The sequence below is a fragment of the Meles meles genome, chromosome 13 (assembly GCF_922984935.1).
Source record: "Meles meles chromosome 13, mMelMel3.1 paternal haplotype, whole genome shotgun sequence".
In the NCBI taxonomy this organism is placed as follows: domain Eukaryota; kingdom Metazoa; phylum Chordata; class Mammalia; order Carnivora; family Mustelidae; genus Meles; species Meles meles.
Genome location: NC_060078.1, coordinates 63,716,398 through 63,732,955, shown reverse-complemented (window position 1 = coordinate 63,732,955; position 16,558 = coordinate 63,716,398). Strand labels below are relative to the sequence as shown.

Below are 16,558 nucleotides of genomic sequence, written 5' to 3'. Positions count from 1 at the left end.
AAGGGACTGCGTTGTTACCACTGCTGAGCCACCTACTCTCCAGGATAATCACTAGAAAAGCTACTCCACAAGGAGAAAAGGCAGGATTTCCACCTTCTTGGCAACTTGCAACACAGAGACCAACTTATCTCTATCCCCCTGCCCCTACAGAGGAAAGCCGATTTCTCTTTTATCCATGTGGAACGGAGACATTTCAGGCAGACACTTTCCCATTAAAACAAGGGCTCTTCTGGGAAGGATTAGCTCCTTTTGATTTCACTATGAAACCCCAGGCCCTGAGGCCCCCTGCACAGAAAAGGCATTGACAGATTAACAATTTCACAGTGTTCTGTATATCTTCAGCTCAGCTGAAAGCAGGAGATCAAACATTTGGTCCCCCTCAAGCAAAACCATCAAGATGACTACCTTTACCTCTTTGTCAACAGAACAATAAAAGGTGAGGCAGAACCTTTGGGGTCTCTCCTAAACTGTAGGAGCCATGTGAGTAGCAGACGGACCCTTCAACCACACACAGGATACAGAATCAAAACTAATCATGTTTAGAAAAAAGAAATAACTGGGCATGGGAGCTTTCCTTTAGAAGGACAAATTTTTTTGAGGGTGAATTTTTCATGCAAAATCAATGTCATGGGAAGTTTATTATGCAGAGGTTACTGGGTTTTTGGTTATTTAAACTTTAATCTCAAATGCATATGCATTTGTATATGGTTCACTCATGGATATATAAGTATGCCTTACACACATACATAATATTTATTAATTTCCAGAGAAAGGAAACGGAACTGCGTGTCATCTGTTTCCCTGGTGGTTCAGTTGTCTGGACGCAAAAACATCTGACCTTTGACCCATGGAGCCAACTGTGCTATAGAAAGTCAGTGGTTTTCGAACACATCTTAGCAGCAGACTGTTTTTGTCAAATGAGAAAGGTATTAAGAACCCAGCAAACAAAAACTGAGTGACTCTATTTAAGGAGAGGTTAAGAGGGCCATAGACCTTCTTCCATTTTTCAGTAGCTCCTGAGACAAGTTCCCTAACACTCAATGTAAAACCTGCCAAAAATCACATTTGGCAAAAAAAAAAAAAAAAAAAAAAGGCCAGTAAGAATGAGGGGATCAACTGGCATCCTTTCCTGTAAGATTTTTTTTTTTCAGTTGTAGGTCTCTGATGGCATTAAAAATAAGGGATATCAATATTCTACAAAACTAAAAAATACAAGTGGATAAACCCTTAAAATTATGAAAAACCAAAGCCACCAGAACCCTTTATGCCTACCCAGCTATTATTCAGCCGCTCAGATTGTAGGCAAAGAAGAAAATAATGTGGCTTTATAAGGTTCCCCTTTCAACCCAAATTCTGGAGTGACAGCAAGAATCCTTCAGAAAATACATAGTCCTCAGAGCCCAGCTCTGCCTTAGCAGTGCTCCCTGGAGATGTCTCCCATGAAGGCTGGGCCGGACCTGAGCCTTGACACACTCCAGCTGCTTCTCTTGGGATCATTCTTCAGCCGACACTGGTAGGAGAGGTAGATAGCGCCTACCCTGATGCGCAGATGCCTTCCTTGTGCAGATATCAATCTGTGGGTTTAAACCCTGGAGGAGAAGCTACTATTGGTCTGAGGATTTTCTGCTCTCACAAAAGCCTTCTGAGGCAGCTTTATTTCAATGAACAGAATGGGGAATCCCTGCCTTTTCCTTGCTTTTGAGATGGACATTAATCATTGCAGTACAAATCTGACCTCCTCCATAAAGCCATTCTTTTTTTTTTTTTTTTTAGATTTTATTTATTTATTTGACAGACAGAGATCACAAGTAGGTGGAGAGGCAGGCAGAGAGAGAGGAGGAAGCAGGCTCCCCACTGAGCAGAGAGCCAAATGCGGGGCTTGATCCCAGAACCCTAAGACCATGACCCAAGCCAAAGCCGGAGGCTTTAACCCACTAAGCACCCAGGCACCCCCCTTAAAGCCTTTCTTGAGCTCCATTTCAATTTTCAAAACTCAGATCCTCCAAAAAAAGGTTAAAAATTCACACTGGTTGTAGAAATTGCTCTGAGATGGCTTCCAATAATTAAAAAAAAAAAAGCAATAAATAACAACAAAAAATAAATAGGAAAAGAAAGCAGCCACGTGATCACAAAAGGCCAGTAGGAGAAAGGAAGCTGCTACAATGGGCAAGAAATTAGTTCTGAGCTTCTTAGCCCTGTAAAGGGGGAAACACAAAATTACCCATATTTCATGAAAGGAAATAAAAAAGGCTCATCTCACCTAGACAATCTTCTACTTGATTTTCCTGCCACTTAATTTCCTCCCACAACTACACCTGTCCTTGGATAAAGGTCCCCAAGTATTATGTTCTCTCACTTTCTTAATTTTATGCCTGCTTCTCTTCTGCCTGGAATGATCTTTCTCCTTCACCTACCTAACTGGGATTTCTAGTCTCCCTTGACAGGAAGCTCATATTAACCCGCCTCCCGAAGCTCTTCCTGCTTACTCCAAGAGCAACATGTGCTTTGCACTAATACAGCTCTCATCAAGCTACATTATAATTGTTTAGTTGTCTGTGTTCCCCACTGGGTGGATTTTATTTTAATATATTTAAATGAATGAATATAAAAAGGGTACTGAATAACATAATGGATAATTGTTGGACAGCAGTTTTATAAAAATGCAGAGACATTCCACATATGGTCATTTCTTATGCAGTGAACAATTGCCAATTACCCTAAGTTGTCTCATATTGTTAGTTGGAGAAACAAGATTCCCTTGCTTTAAAAAGATAACTAACTGCATTCCCTGAGAATAAGGATGGTGTCTTATCTTCTCAGTTCAGTTCCATTCAACAAACATGTACTGAGAACCAGTCATTACGCTAAGTGCAGGAGAAACACTGATGGGTAAGGCAGCATCTTGTTCCTCTTAAAGTTTACAGACCTGGCTGGCAAGACATAATACACACAGGTTAAGTAGTCAGCAAAGAAGTTTTGTGCAGCCCCAATTGAGGATGTCAGGGAAGCCTTTCTATAGCTAGCAATGCCTAAGTTGAATCTAAGGATAAGTTTGTCTAATAAATGGACATTCCAAGCAGGTTTGTCATGTAAGAAAGGCATGTTAAGCAACAAATGACATCGTGTGTTTATGGACACTGAACAGGTTTTTTGTTTATGAAAGGGTAAAATATAACAAGGAAGGTATACAGGGAGCCATAGTGGCTAAGGAATTCCCATGAGGCTGATGGGAGTACACAGGATACAGACCCTGGAGGGCCTTGTAGGCAATGTTAAGGAAATTAGATTTTAACCTACAGGTGATGAGCAGCCATTGAAGGCAGGAACATTGATTTTTGTTTTAAATAAATTACTTTGGAAGTAGTGCTGTGAGTGCACTGGGGGTGGGGGTTGCAGGTCAAGGAACAAGAAAATCAGGCAGATATTGCAACATTTCAGAAAATACATAATAAAGGTTTATAAACGGTTTTAAATAGCCAAGTAATAATGGTGCTTCCTTTTTTCCTCTCAAAAATCACCCAGGAGCAACAAGAAAAACAAGAACTAAAAGTACAAACTCTATTCTCAATGAAAATATAACCCTGAAACACAATATATACATGGAAAGGAAGCCAAATTCAGTGAAGAACAAACAGGGAATAGACAGTCACGCGGGCAAAAATGCCTACAGCTACAAATCGTGGATCAAGTCAGAGAAATAGCATTCTCTAAAGAGACATTTCCCCAGGAACAAAACTAACAATCTATTATTTGAAACCAAAGGACTGTGTGCCCCGGGAATTGGCAGTGGGTCTTTTCCAGGAACTGGGTGGTGATAAGAAGCTGGAGAGATGAGGCGGGATAAAGAACAGTCAGGCAGTTTTACCTTATGTGAAGGACCCTTTCACAGACAAACTATCAAGAGTTATATGGAACTTCACTGAGAAAAAAGGAAGATTTATGTTATGCTGAAATAGAGCTCTGGTCCATCACCAAGAGGAACCTCCTGTCTGTCCAGTAAGAGCTCATGTTATGAAAAAAATAAATAATGGTTAAAAACATAAAAAGAAAACAGCACAGGAATTATAAAATAATATGGCAAAATAAGAAAGTGTAAGGGACAGAAAAATTTAATAGCAGACACAGAATAAAAACTGCCTCCATGAAGCAAATGAAAATTGTGACCATACTGCTATGATTAAGAATAATCTGTATGATGAGGAGATCACCTCTGTATGAGAAGAATTCAAAGTAGAAATACAAGAGCTAAGGGTAGCTATGTTGAGACAACAGAAAGTCATAAAATATAAGCTATGAAAGTTCAGGAAAGAAGTTCAACAATAACAGCAAAAAAAAAAAAAAAATGCAAAAAGAAAAATGTAAAACGAAGCCTGGACACTGCTAACTACTCGTTCATGGACAATGTGGGCAAGACTTTTTTTTTTTTTTTCAATATCATTTTGCTTAGGGAATGAAAACTGATTAGAAGGAAAAAAATGATGACTCTCCTTTGCTTGTCCTGTCTATTGTACACATCCTGAGTGTTTTAGAGGATGAGAACCAAAATAATGAAACTGAAATACAGTATATATTTCAAAATATGTATCAGAAACTTTTGAGAAATTAAAAAGGAAGGGGAAATTGAACCAACTGAATGAGACTGACATTTCAGGAAAAGGAATTGACACAGTATGACCAACCACAAAACATATACTAACAAAGCAAAGAGCATTCAAATATATATTTTTAAAATGACTTTTAGGTATCCAGGGCAAAAAAAATAAAAAACTTAGGACACCTAAAAGGGAAAATATCAGACAGGCCTGACATTGTAAGATTCAATAAATTAATGGAGCAAAGTTCTCACGGAAAGCAAATGACACACATATTTTACAGCCTAAAGGGAGAGACAAACATTTTCAACATTCAAAAACTTACCTTTCCTGAAAACTTTACTGAAGGAAAAACTGCACACAACCAAGAAACAAATAGGAAAACTACAATAAAGGGCCTAGATTTACCTGTAAAACTAAAATCAAAATAAATGCAGGAATGATGGTTTCCAGAAGTATATAAATGCTCTGAATGATTTAATTAACAAAACTGGAGTTGGATACAAGTCAGAAACACAGGTTATTTTTTCTATCTTTGTTCAACCATGCTTCATAAAATATTTAAGTCTAACAGAATTATATTTTACATTTGAAAAGCAAACAAAGAGATAATATGACCATCTAAAACCAGGGGAGGAATTTAAGAGAGAAGGGAAGAAAGAGAAATGCATGGAAATCTATTAGTTGTGTCATTGCTCCTAAGAGGAAATCAACAGATATTATCCAAAAGTAGAAGATTTGCTGTTATATTCATAAAGTAGCTAGAACAAGTATTCAAAATTATCAAAGAAACACAGTGTCAGGAAAGCAAGGAAAACATCATATAATGAGTCTTTTTTTAAAGAAGCAATTTTAACTAAAGACTAAGCATACACTGTCAGAACGAAGACATATACTGATCAGTGCAAAGGCAGGGACTCATTAGCTGCTGCTGGCCGAACGACACACATCTGTATCTGTCACATGCGCAGTTGTCCATGTGTAACCCACGGACATGCTTTCATTTTATTTTAAGCTTAGCCAACTGACAGTTGCAAATAATCACATTTCATCTGTGTTTATTTAGTGATTGATGAAATTCCATGTTTTTCTCAAGAGTATTGGCCTTTTGCATTATTGGGGGAATTGTTACTCCATGCTTCCCATCTCTCTCATGGTTTACAAAAAAATAAATAAATAAAAAATCCCAAATCAGCCTTCGAGGCCCTGTGGGATCTAAGTACCCTAGGTCTTCCTGTGGCTGTCTCTAAACTCTGTGACAAGGTCTCCTTTGCTCCTTCTTTCTCATCCCTAATATTAGAGTGCCCTGTGCCCTGTGGTCTTTGCATTGTTTTCTTTTCTGTCTGTACTTATTCCTTTGGCGACTTTAATTTTGTAATTCAAAAATAACATCGATATGCTGACATCCTTCCAACTTATATCCTCAGCCTTGGCCTCCTCATCACCTCTGCTCCTAAAGCCAGACTCAAATCTCTCCTGTTCACCCCACAACCTCATGTGGGGATCAAGAAAGTACAGGGCCCAACACACCCGGCTCTATGTCCTCCTCTCACTGCTGACTTCTGCTACCCACTCCTGGTTTGCCACTCACCAGATGAGTCCTTTTCAGGTCATCCTAAATAAAACAACAATACCTACTGATACCTAACATTCATATTCCTCATGAGTTTTCAGCCAGACCATTATCATTACCTGATATATTTTATAAATAGATAAATAGATAATAGAACAAGATAGATAGAAAGAGAGCAACATTTCTATAGCATTGTTTTGGGACTTTACAGATGTAATTAACAAATAGAATCTGCCCCGCAACCCATGAAGTGAGAACTGTAATTACTCTCTTTTTATAGATGAGGCACAGCTCAAGGTCATGCAGCTTAAGTGTAGCCTGCAGAGGTCAGAATAAATCTTGGCCATCAGATTTCAAACTATAGGATCTCAACCACTATTCTTTATAGGCTTTCATATCTACATATATATGGAGATATATATATATTTTTATATATAATTATAAATACATATAATATAATATAAGAATTATAAATTATAAAATTATTTTTATAATATAAAAATACATATAATTATAATATAAAATAATATATATACTTCTATATATTATATATATTTTTCCCCGTCTCCCACTAGAATACAAACACCACTTGGGCAGGAACTTTATTATGTTCACTGTCTTAACCTCAGCTCCTAGAACAAGGGCTTGAAATGTAGCAGGCAATCAATAAAACTTTCTTGACTAATGGGAACTCATATCTCTTTCAAACAAAATAAAAATTGATGCTTATGAAAGAAAAAAATACTACTGGCTTCTAGTCTAATAATAATAAAAGATATTTCAGAATAGTTAGAAAAAAAAACCTGGATGTCTGCCGGCAGAGTTATAGAAAACTTCATGCAATAAAAGGAAAAATGAATTTTTTAAAAATCTGAACATTTTAAAATTCTACGTTTCCCAGAAACGATTCTGCCATGTTCATCATTATATGCAGTATTAGCATTAAGGAAAGGGCAATCAGACTGGTAAATTCATAAATCATCTCTGTGCTTCTACCTTGAAAAAAAAATTAAATATAGATAAAGAAATATAAAGCCTTAAACTGGGACCAGGGCAATGCGAATGGAATGAAAGGAATCATCTGAGAAATAAGGCAGAGTGGTAAGAACAGGAGCCTTGATTCACCGAATTTGGCAACATAGACAAACTTCTAGTTTTCTGCCTCGAGTGACCTGGTAGAGGGCAGTGCCGCCAGTGTGTCAAGTTCCAGGGGGACATGCTGATTTTATTTTAGCCATACAACATCCAAGTTGAGATACCAGGATGACTATGAGACATAAAGATCTAAAGTACAGGGTAGAGGTCACAACTCCCTGACTCGAGAGTCATGGGTATGTAGAGATGGTACTTAAGATCACAGGATCTCCCAGATAGTGAGTACCAGGTGCAGAGAGAAGCAGGCCAAGGGCCAAAGCTAGGGAAAACCAAGGGTTGTGCCTAACACTGTTTATTTTTGCATTGTATATGTTCAATACATACTCATGATTAAGGAAACAATGGTGCCCATGACCTGCCAAGATTTAGGGAAAAAACAGTCTGAGATTCTGGCTTTATTATTCTTAAGAAATAGGGGTTTTCTTTTTTTTTTAATTTTTTAAAATTTCTTTTCAGTGTTCCAGAATTCATTGTTTATGCACCACACCCAGCGCAATATGTGCCCTCCATAATACCTACCACCAGGCTCACCCAACTCCCCACTCCCCTCCCCTCTAAAAACCCTCAGTTTGTTTTGCAGAGTCCACAGTCTCTCATGGTTTGTCTTTCCCTCCAGTTTCCCCCAACTCACTTCTCTCCATCTCCCCCATGTCCTCCATGTTATTATTTATGCTCCACAAGTAAGCGAAACCGTATGATAATTGACTCTCTCTGATTGACTTATTTCACTCAGCATAATCTCTTCCAGTCCCGTCCATATTGATACAAAAGTTGGATATTATCCTTTCTGATGGAAGCATAATACTCCATAGTATACATGGGCCATATCTTCTTTATCCATTCATCTGTTGAAGGGCATCTTGGTTCTTTCCACAGTTTAGCGAATGTGGCCATTTTTGCTGGTTTTCTTGAGCCAAAAAGATCTCTCTTTCCCTCCCTTTTTCAAGCTGGTTTTTGAGTGGCTGGTGACTTTTCCTGCATTTTACAAGCCCTCAAAAGTCTATACAACTAATTTTTCAAAAGAAGTAACCTCTCTGTTATAATCTATCCATACAACAAGCAGTCACTGAGCACCCTGGATTTGCAAGGGTCAAGGATGAGGAGTAAAATGTTAGGGCCAAGGATGAGGAGTAAAATGTGGGTATCAAATATTGTCCCTATCCTCAGAGGGTATAAAATACAATTTAGGAAGAGGACAAATCCACAAAGATTTAAGTAACAATTCCCAATAGTCCATGTGCTGGAGGACTGGCAGACAAGAAGAGCTGCAAGGGTTCAGAGGAAGAGAGGCAGCCCAGTTAGGAGGGATGGGGCTGAGCTGGACTAAGAGACCAGGAGTGGGGCAGAGAGTATCATTCAGGGGCTTAGGTCTGAGCAAACTCTAGGAGAGTCCAAAGATCAAGGTTTCTGTAGGAAACAGTTTGCAAAGGAATGGACAGCAGAAGGGTGGGAAGGCAGAGTGGGAGAATTCAAAGCTGCCGTCAAAGGTCAGGTTCAGATTCACACACACACACGCACACACACAGTCACTCAAAGGAGAATCACCTTTCATTTTTACCTCTTTTTTGCTCCTCTCTGCATCTCCTTCCAGGGAAACTCAAGACCTAACACAAAGCTTACCTTGCTTGTCTATAAATGCGAGTCACAGCTTTCTTTTTGAGTCAGAGTTCTTGGGAATGTAGGATTTTAGATTTGGGACATATTAGGGAGTAGTTAGTGCTGGAAAGGGAGGGTAAAATTCAGTGAATTCTAGATTGTTCTAGAAAGAAAATCCTAGAGATGCCACATTTCTTGGGGATTCTCATTCCCAAGTTAGACAGGTCACTTTGGACAGAAATGGAATGGAGCCTTGATAAACTAATTAAAGTCAGATCCCATGGGAGATGTGGCTCTAAGTAACCTCCAAACCGTAGACCGAGTCCTAGTCATTTCCAGACCCTTTTTGGTATAATAAAACAGCAACCCAACTGAGGATTCAGTGGGCCATTGAAGACCCCTCTACATAATGCTGACACATAACTCCTTCCCCTTTCATGAGAAGTCTTGGATCTCCCCAGAGAACAGGTCACCAGAGCAGCAAATGAGGGACCTCACCCCAGCCCATCTTCACAATCGCAGGAAAGCCACCCTCATTTTCCTGACATCACCTGAGCGTCCCCTCTCTACCACTGACTGCATTTTCTGGACTCACCTGAATGAAGATATATTCATCCTGAACAACCAGGGAACTGATGTCAATGGAGCGGGCAAAAGGTCCACTGCGAGTGGTCTCGGCACATTCCTGGATCCTGCAGGTGAGGTAGTGAGCATCTGAAACAGGAGAGCAACACTTAGACACAAGGGCACATGGTGACAAAGTTCTCATCAGCACCCAAGGCTCTACCTCACAGGAAAGCAACGATGCAGTTTAAAACAACAACAAGAATTCATTCGTGTTCACACGAGCTATAATAATTTAAAAAAAATTTCCCCACAGTGGAGTGGGGAAAGAGTTAATCTTACATCCTACTGGCAAAAGGGTAAACTGGTGTACTTTTTTGGAAGAACAAATTGGAAATATCTATCAGAATTTTAAATGCGCATATCTTATAACACCAATTCTAAAGCAAGTAATGTCTTTTAGAGAAATACTAATATATTTTCCCAAAGAGTCAAGGGCAAAGATGCTCATTGCGGCATTGTTCACAACAGTGAAAAATCAGAAACAGGCTAAATGTCCCTAAACATTTCAAGAAAGCAAGGTACACATATTACAGAGGGCTAGTTGCAGTTAAAAGAAGTAGATAGAAACACATTCACATGCTGATTTCTCTAAGGTCCTTGGTCCTTCTCAAACAACCTTTGACAAAGTATTTGCTGATATGATAGCATGATAGAACTCAAGTCCCCAAGAAGCTTTGTCTTTATAAATGTATAGGTTTGTGCCATAGTGCATAGAAAAAAGCCATTTTTTTTTTAAAGATTTTATCTATCTTTCTACCTACCTATTTGAGAGAGAGAGAGAGAGATCAGGGGAAAGGCAGAGGGAGAGAATCTCAAGCAGACTCCACGCTGAGGACAGAGCCCAACTCAGGACTCAATCCCACAACCCCAAGATCATAACCTAAGCTTAAATCAAGAGTCAGGTGCCTAACCCACTGAGCTACCACCCAGGCGCTCCTGTGCATAGTAGAAAGTTTTAAAGGAACCCATTAAAAATTAGCTATGATTACTTGTGGAGGAAAAGAAAGGACTTGAGGAGGTAGTGTTGAAGTGGGACCTTTGCTTTTTATATTATATACACATTTATGATTTTTACAGCAAGAATGTATTTGCCTGGGTGGCTCAGTGGTTTAAGCCGCTGCCTTCAGCTTGGGTCATGATCTCAGGGTCCTGGGATCGAGTCCCACATCGGGCTCTCTGCTCGGCGGGGAGCCTGCTTCCCTCTCACTCTCTCTGCCTGCCTCTCTGCCTACTTATGATCTCTCTCTGTCAAATAAATACATAAAATCTTTAAAAAAAAAAAGAATGTATTCACCTATTACTTGCATAAAATCTACAAAACTTGTATGATTACTTGTCAGATCTTCTGAAAATCTCAGCAGGTGAACAGCCCCTCAAGCAACCTAGGAACATGATAGCAGAAGCTGTAGCTGAATGGGAACAATCTTTGACTATAAAATGGGTTTTGATTCTGACGACAGGGCCATCCCAGAAAGGCACTCCACTCCGTTATTTGCTCCTTAAGGAAGAAGTACAGGTAAGTCTCTGTGAAGACACCTGTGTGTACACTGGCTTTTAAAATAGCTTTAATTGAACAATATTTAAAAATAGTAAACGGCCACAATTAAGTTAGGAATCATGTTAGTATTAAAAGCAGAGAGGTCTTCGTTATCACCTAAAACCACGTTCACTACTATGTGCATCCCAGGTGACTGTTCCCTGGAATGTGTGCCCAGGTGTGCCTAGGTATCACGAGCTACAGTGGAGGGGGTTCAGGGGCAGTGGAGATAAAGGCAAAAGGCTTAACTAAGCAAAAATTTATGACAATTGAATTTAAACCATAAGTACACTTTAAATTATCCCTGTTGATCTTTAACTAATGAATTTACTGGTGGCTTCACTGCATCTTTCCTGTGTGACACAATGTCCTGGGGTTGCTCTGTATCAGGAATACAGCGGCGAGCGAGACGGGGCCGCCGCTGACTCGGAGGGGGCTCATCACATCACCTGTCGCCAGCTGTTACATACATTCGTTTATACGGATGGTGCTGACTTAACAAGGAAACCTATTTGGGTAAGAAATTACTATATTATGGGCTATATTGTGACTTCCTGAGCGTCCAGAGCTGAACACAGTCTATTTTTGTTGGTATTTTTACTCAGATCACGTCAAACATCCACCTCCTTCTCTCCATCTGCATTCGTATCCCCTGCCCACGAGCGCAAACCTCTTCATTTTACTTTCCTCCACACACCATATACTCCAGGCGGTTCCTAGCCCTGACAATTCTGCCCTGAAGTGCTTCCAGAGTCTATCCCCTTCTCTCGACAAGCCCTGCTGCTTGCCTGGGACTAGGCCTTCTCATCCGTGTGGCCCTGTTGCATCCGTCTCACGACTAGCCTGCATGTGCGTGACGGGCTGGAAACCGGACAGGCTCCAGGCAAGGAGCCAGAGTCATCTCTAAAACCCAGACCTGAGCTCATCTCTCCTGGCTTCCAAACAGTTCTGAGGGCCCTGGGACAAAGCCCAGACATCTTGCTATAGAACGGAAGGCTTTTTACAAGAAGCCTAATAAAATCAAATGCCCAAGGAGCCAGACAAATCATGTGTAGGAATAAAATGAGCTGGATGAATATGACAGATGGCAGCTGGCGCATGGCCTTGGGGTCAGGGGTCACTGAGGAGCGCTGGTGACTGCAGCAAAATGGCCAGCACAGACTCTTGAAGGAGAAGCGGCTGCTCAGTGTTCGTTCATTGTTGACACGCAGGAATAAGACATTCTGTGTTTTATAAATCTAACTGTCCTTATTTTTTTAAGGTGAAATTGCCTGATTTAAAAAAAAAAAAAAAGGACAGCGGGGGCACCTGGGTGGCTCAGTTGGTTAAGTGTCCCACTCTCACTTTTGGCTGAGGTCATGATCTCGGTGTTGTGGGATCAAACCCCACACCGTGCTCAGTGCAGAGTTGGCTTGTCCCTCTCCCTCTGCTCCTCCCCAGATTGTGTTCACTTGCTCTCTCTCACTTTCTTTCTCTCACACAAATAACATCTTAAAAAAATGAACAGCTATTTTAAATCAAAACAGGGTGCAGGTCAAACACCAAAAAGCCATATAAAACAAGCTGCCACAGGAACCACTCATTCCCCATCTCTATCTGGAATTTTGTTCCTACCTACCTCTCCAGAGAAGAGACAGATCCACTCTCCCCCTTCCCTGACCCGTTAGCAAGACCAGCTTGTTCGCCATTCTGTAAGTACAGCCTGCCCGTGCCTTCCTCTTTGTCTCCGTTCACAGAAAGAGCCAGGAGTGGCCTGGCTTTCAATTTCTGGCTGAGAGGACAAAGGAAGGCAAGGAGCCCAGGCTGGGCAAGGCAGCCCATTGCCTGCCCACCAGGAATAGTCTTGGACCCACAAAGCCATAGTAATTTTCTCCTAGAATAAGGCACTAAAACCCAGCAAAAAGCTATAGTAAACACATATGAGGAAACCACAAGTGTTGACATGACAACCTGCTTCCTTCTTGCCAGCCAACATCTCAGAAAGCTCCTTACACCACAAATCAAAGGTAGGCACGGGAAGACATCTGCTTGTCCCCGCCCACCCCACGACAGGCTCATTTTCCCCTGTCTATTTACTATTCACTCTCACATTTGGACACTTTGAAAATAAAAGAACCAAGTGTATTCAAGGCCACCCCAAACAAAATCAAAACCTACCTAAACCTTGGCCCACAGCAAGTGAGCTATTGTGCCAAACTCATCTTACTTCTTGGCTCTCCACCTGCTTGCTACTGCCCAGCATGAAATGAAAGGTCCAATTTAACAGGAAAGCAGCTCTAAAATGAATTTTTCAAATCCACTTAAAATTCAGGGCCCTTGTAGTCTTTAGCTGGACTCAGAAGTCTCAATGCTTTTATTTTTCAAAACACAGAGACATGATAGTAAGCATAACGGCACCCACTGCCTGGTGAGAACCCAGAATGTGGGGGATGGGGAGAGTAAATTATCAAGTAGACCTGGCCACCAGATCGAAGTGATTGAGGTGTCAAGGGACTATGGGGGTCAAAGGTGAGCAGGGGACACCAAGAACCTCACATTTGTGAAGGTTCTCAAATTTGGGCTTTGGACATTATCCTGATATGAGGCCAGATACAGTCATGGACATTCAAGGATGAAACTGAAAGATATACATCATTTAACTTGAATCCCAAACTAGGATTCTAACACTTGTGGCATTTTCATTTGCTTTTAATACCAGATGCATGATAAAATGACAGAAGGCCAGATCTCTTGAGCATAGCATGATGTTTCAGAGCAAAGCTTCTGAAGCTAGAATGGGCTGAGTTCAAGTCTTGAACCTGCTTCTTGTCGGTCACCCTTGACTAAGTAGCATAGCTCTTCACAAGTCAACATTTGCCTCCAGAACTGTCATCATGATTAAATAAGATCATGTAAGAAAAATGCTTAGCACATTATTGGATACATTTGGAAAGATTAATGAATGTTATCTCTTTGTTATTATGAAAAGAGAAGGAAATTTAACTCTCGGCATCTCTCATACCTTCAAATAATAACAGACAATGTTCTGTTTGACTATGGAGAATCAAAAGGCCATATTACAGGTTGTATTAGGAAAGTCATATTCCAAAATTATATCACTGTTTAATTTCTTGAAATACTTTGGGTGTGCAGATAAGAATAAGACAAAAACAAAAACATGTCTGTGCTCAAGTGACCAAGGAGTTAAAGGAGGAAGCAGCCTTTGTGTTCAGCTAAGATGGAGAAGTATAGTACATGAGAAGGGAATTCCTGGAAAGGGAGTAAAAACTACACATGCTCTTTTAGGTAGGCAAAGCTCATGGAAAGCACTATATAATCACATGTTAATGGATTAACTTTGACTAATCCACATTCTCAAACTTTTATTTTCTATCCTTTCCTTTGAAATGTTTTCAAATGAAAAAGTAGAAAGACCAGATTGAATGAAGAACTCATTTGGATACCTCTGTAAGAAAATTAGAGAGTGATTTCCCCAGTGGTTGAGAGTCATTACCGGGATGATTTATGTATTTCTAAATGTCAGATGTCTTCCTAGTGTGTCTTGAAGAGCTGGTGTATTCACTGCTCCACTTACAAGAGTTAAAAGTCAAAGGCTTTGTTCCCTGCAAGCAAATAGAGGGATCTACTCAGTAACTTTAGAAATATCTGGCCCTGCTGGAACTAGCTCTAGCACTGGAAGACACTTTAGGGAAGGTGCGAATATCTTCCTAGAGCATCCAGTCTTCATGCCTTCCCACGTAGCAGATGCTGAGCCGAAGGTCTCATATAGTGAGAAGGGGTGGTCTTTGATTCATTCCTTTCCATAGTGGGTCAAGGTGTATGTGAAACTTCAGGTGTCAGGCAGTCCCTGAAGTTCCAGGAAGCAAAGAACATTCTCAGAAGAATCCCACACCAGTGAAGGAAACAGAATATTCACAAGTGAACATTGTCTTGGGGTCTGCATTGGACAGAGGAAGATCTGAGAACATGTACAGAGAATAGGCACAGAGAGAATGAAGGAGATAATCTGGAATCATTCACCTTATTTTCTTCCTAAGGAACTATATTTTTGCCAGGAGTTCTATAAGGCCAAGGGAGGCAATTTCAAAATTCACCCAACCAGCAAGGCAAACTTCTCATCCATTTACATCCAGCATTTCTCTCTGTCAAACTTTTCCAAAAGGGTCATCTCCTTAGAAGCATGAATAGAGTCTTAGTTATCTTTGTTTGTCTCCTAAGCTAACTTTATAAAGTCCCAGTAAGTGCTAGTTAATTGAATTGAATTACATTAAAAACCTAAACTTTTTTGTTATGTTGAATGATACTGTGACTTGTAATGGTTTACCTTTGAGATTACTAAATATTCAAAGTCTCCTAGCCATCTTGCCTCTTACCACTTCAGAGAAAACTTTCCATGAATCACTCAACTTCCATCCCTTTGGATAATATACATTTTGTCAAAATTTGAAGAAGTGCATTAAAATTATGAACAAAAAGCAAATCAGCTCCTTAGGTTTTCTCTTAGAGAAATACTCAGAGAGTACTTAGAGAAATATGCTATTTATTTTGAATAATAACATTAACACTCTGATGCAAATAAGAACAAACAAACAGATTCCAGGAAACTTTGAAGTCATTTAGCTACCATAAGCCTCTTTTTCCTTCATTGAGGAGTGGGGCTAACCCTTGTGCAGGACATCCACACTCCTGAAAATGCCTATATGGTTCTTGAGACATGGTAAGTACCAAAAACAAAATGAATGAATCAAAAAATGTAGTTGCCATTCCTGCCTATTGTGCTTATGGATTTAGAGTTTTTGTGAAACTTGTAATTGCCCAAAGGAGAACTCTAGTGTCTCCTGCTTTCTTAAGGCACAGGGGAGGTCTGGGAGTTATAGATATTTACAAATCACAATGATCTTGAATATCTTAGGATTCCTGATACGGCATTCAGGAGACATTCTATTCCAATTGCCAAATTAAACTGACCATGACTGAATATGATGACTAGATGATGATGATGATGAGGATGATGATGATGACAGTGATGATGAAAATGATGTTGATAATGATGACAATAATGGTGATGAGGACAATGATGACTGGATGATGACAATGATGATAATGATGACAGTGATGATGATGGTGATGGCAATAATGACAAAGATGATGCCAATGGTGACCATAATGAGGACGACGGTGATAACCCTGACAATGATGACAACTAGATGATGACAGTGACAATGATAATGAGTAGATGATGACAGTGATATAATGACAATAATTATGGCAGTGACAATGATAGTGATGACACTGATGACAGATATGATAAAAATGATGACAGAGATGACGACAATGTGACGATAATGAGGATGATGATGACAGTGATGATGACAACTAGATGATGACAGGGATGACAGTGATGATGATAATGATGACAATGACGATGACAGTGATGATGACAATGATGAAGACAGATATGATAACAGTGACAATGAT

The 16,558-nt window shown here is 40.0% G+C and overlaps 1 protein-coding gene across 2 annotated transcripts in view; it reads right to left on the bottom strand.

The window, feature by feature from the left end:
- The window catches only part of SORCS3 (sortilin related VPS10 domain containing receptor 3), a 603,811-nt gene that overhangs the window by 136,676 nt on the left and 450,577 nt on the right, over positions 1 to 16,558 (bottom strand). For both annotated transcript variants that reach the window (XM_046028096.1, XM_046028098.1), the window contains exon 7: positions 9,512 to 9,630. In XM_046028096.1, the coding sequence (XP_045884052.1) occupies positions 9,512 to 9,630 (119 nt within the window). The remainder of the gene's footprint in view (positions 1 to 9,511; positions 9,631 to 16,558) is intronic.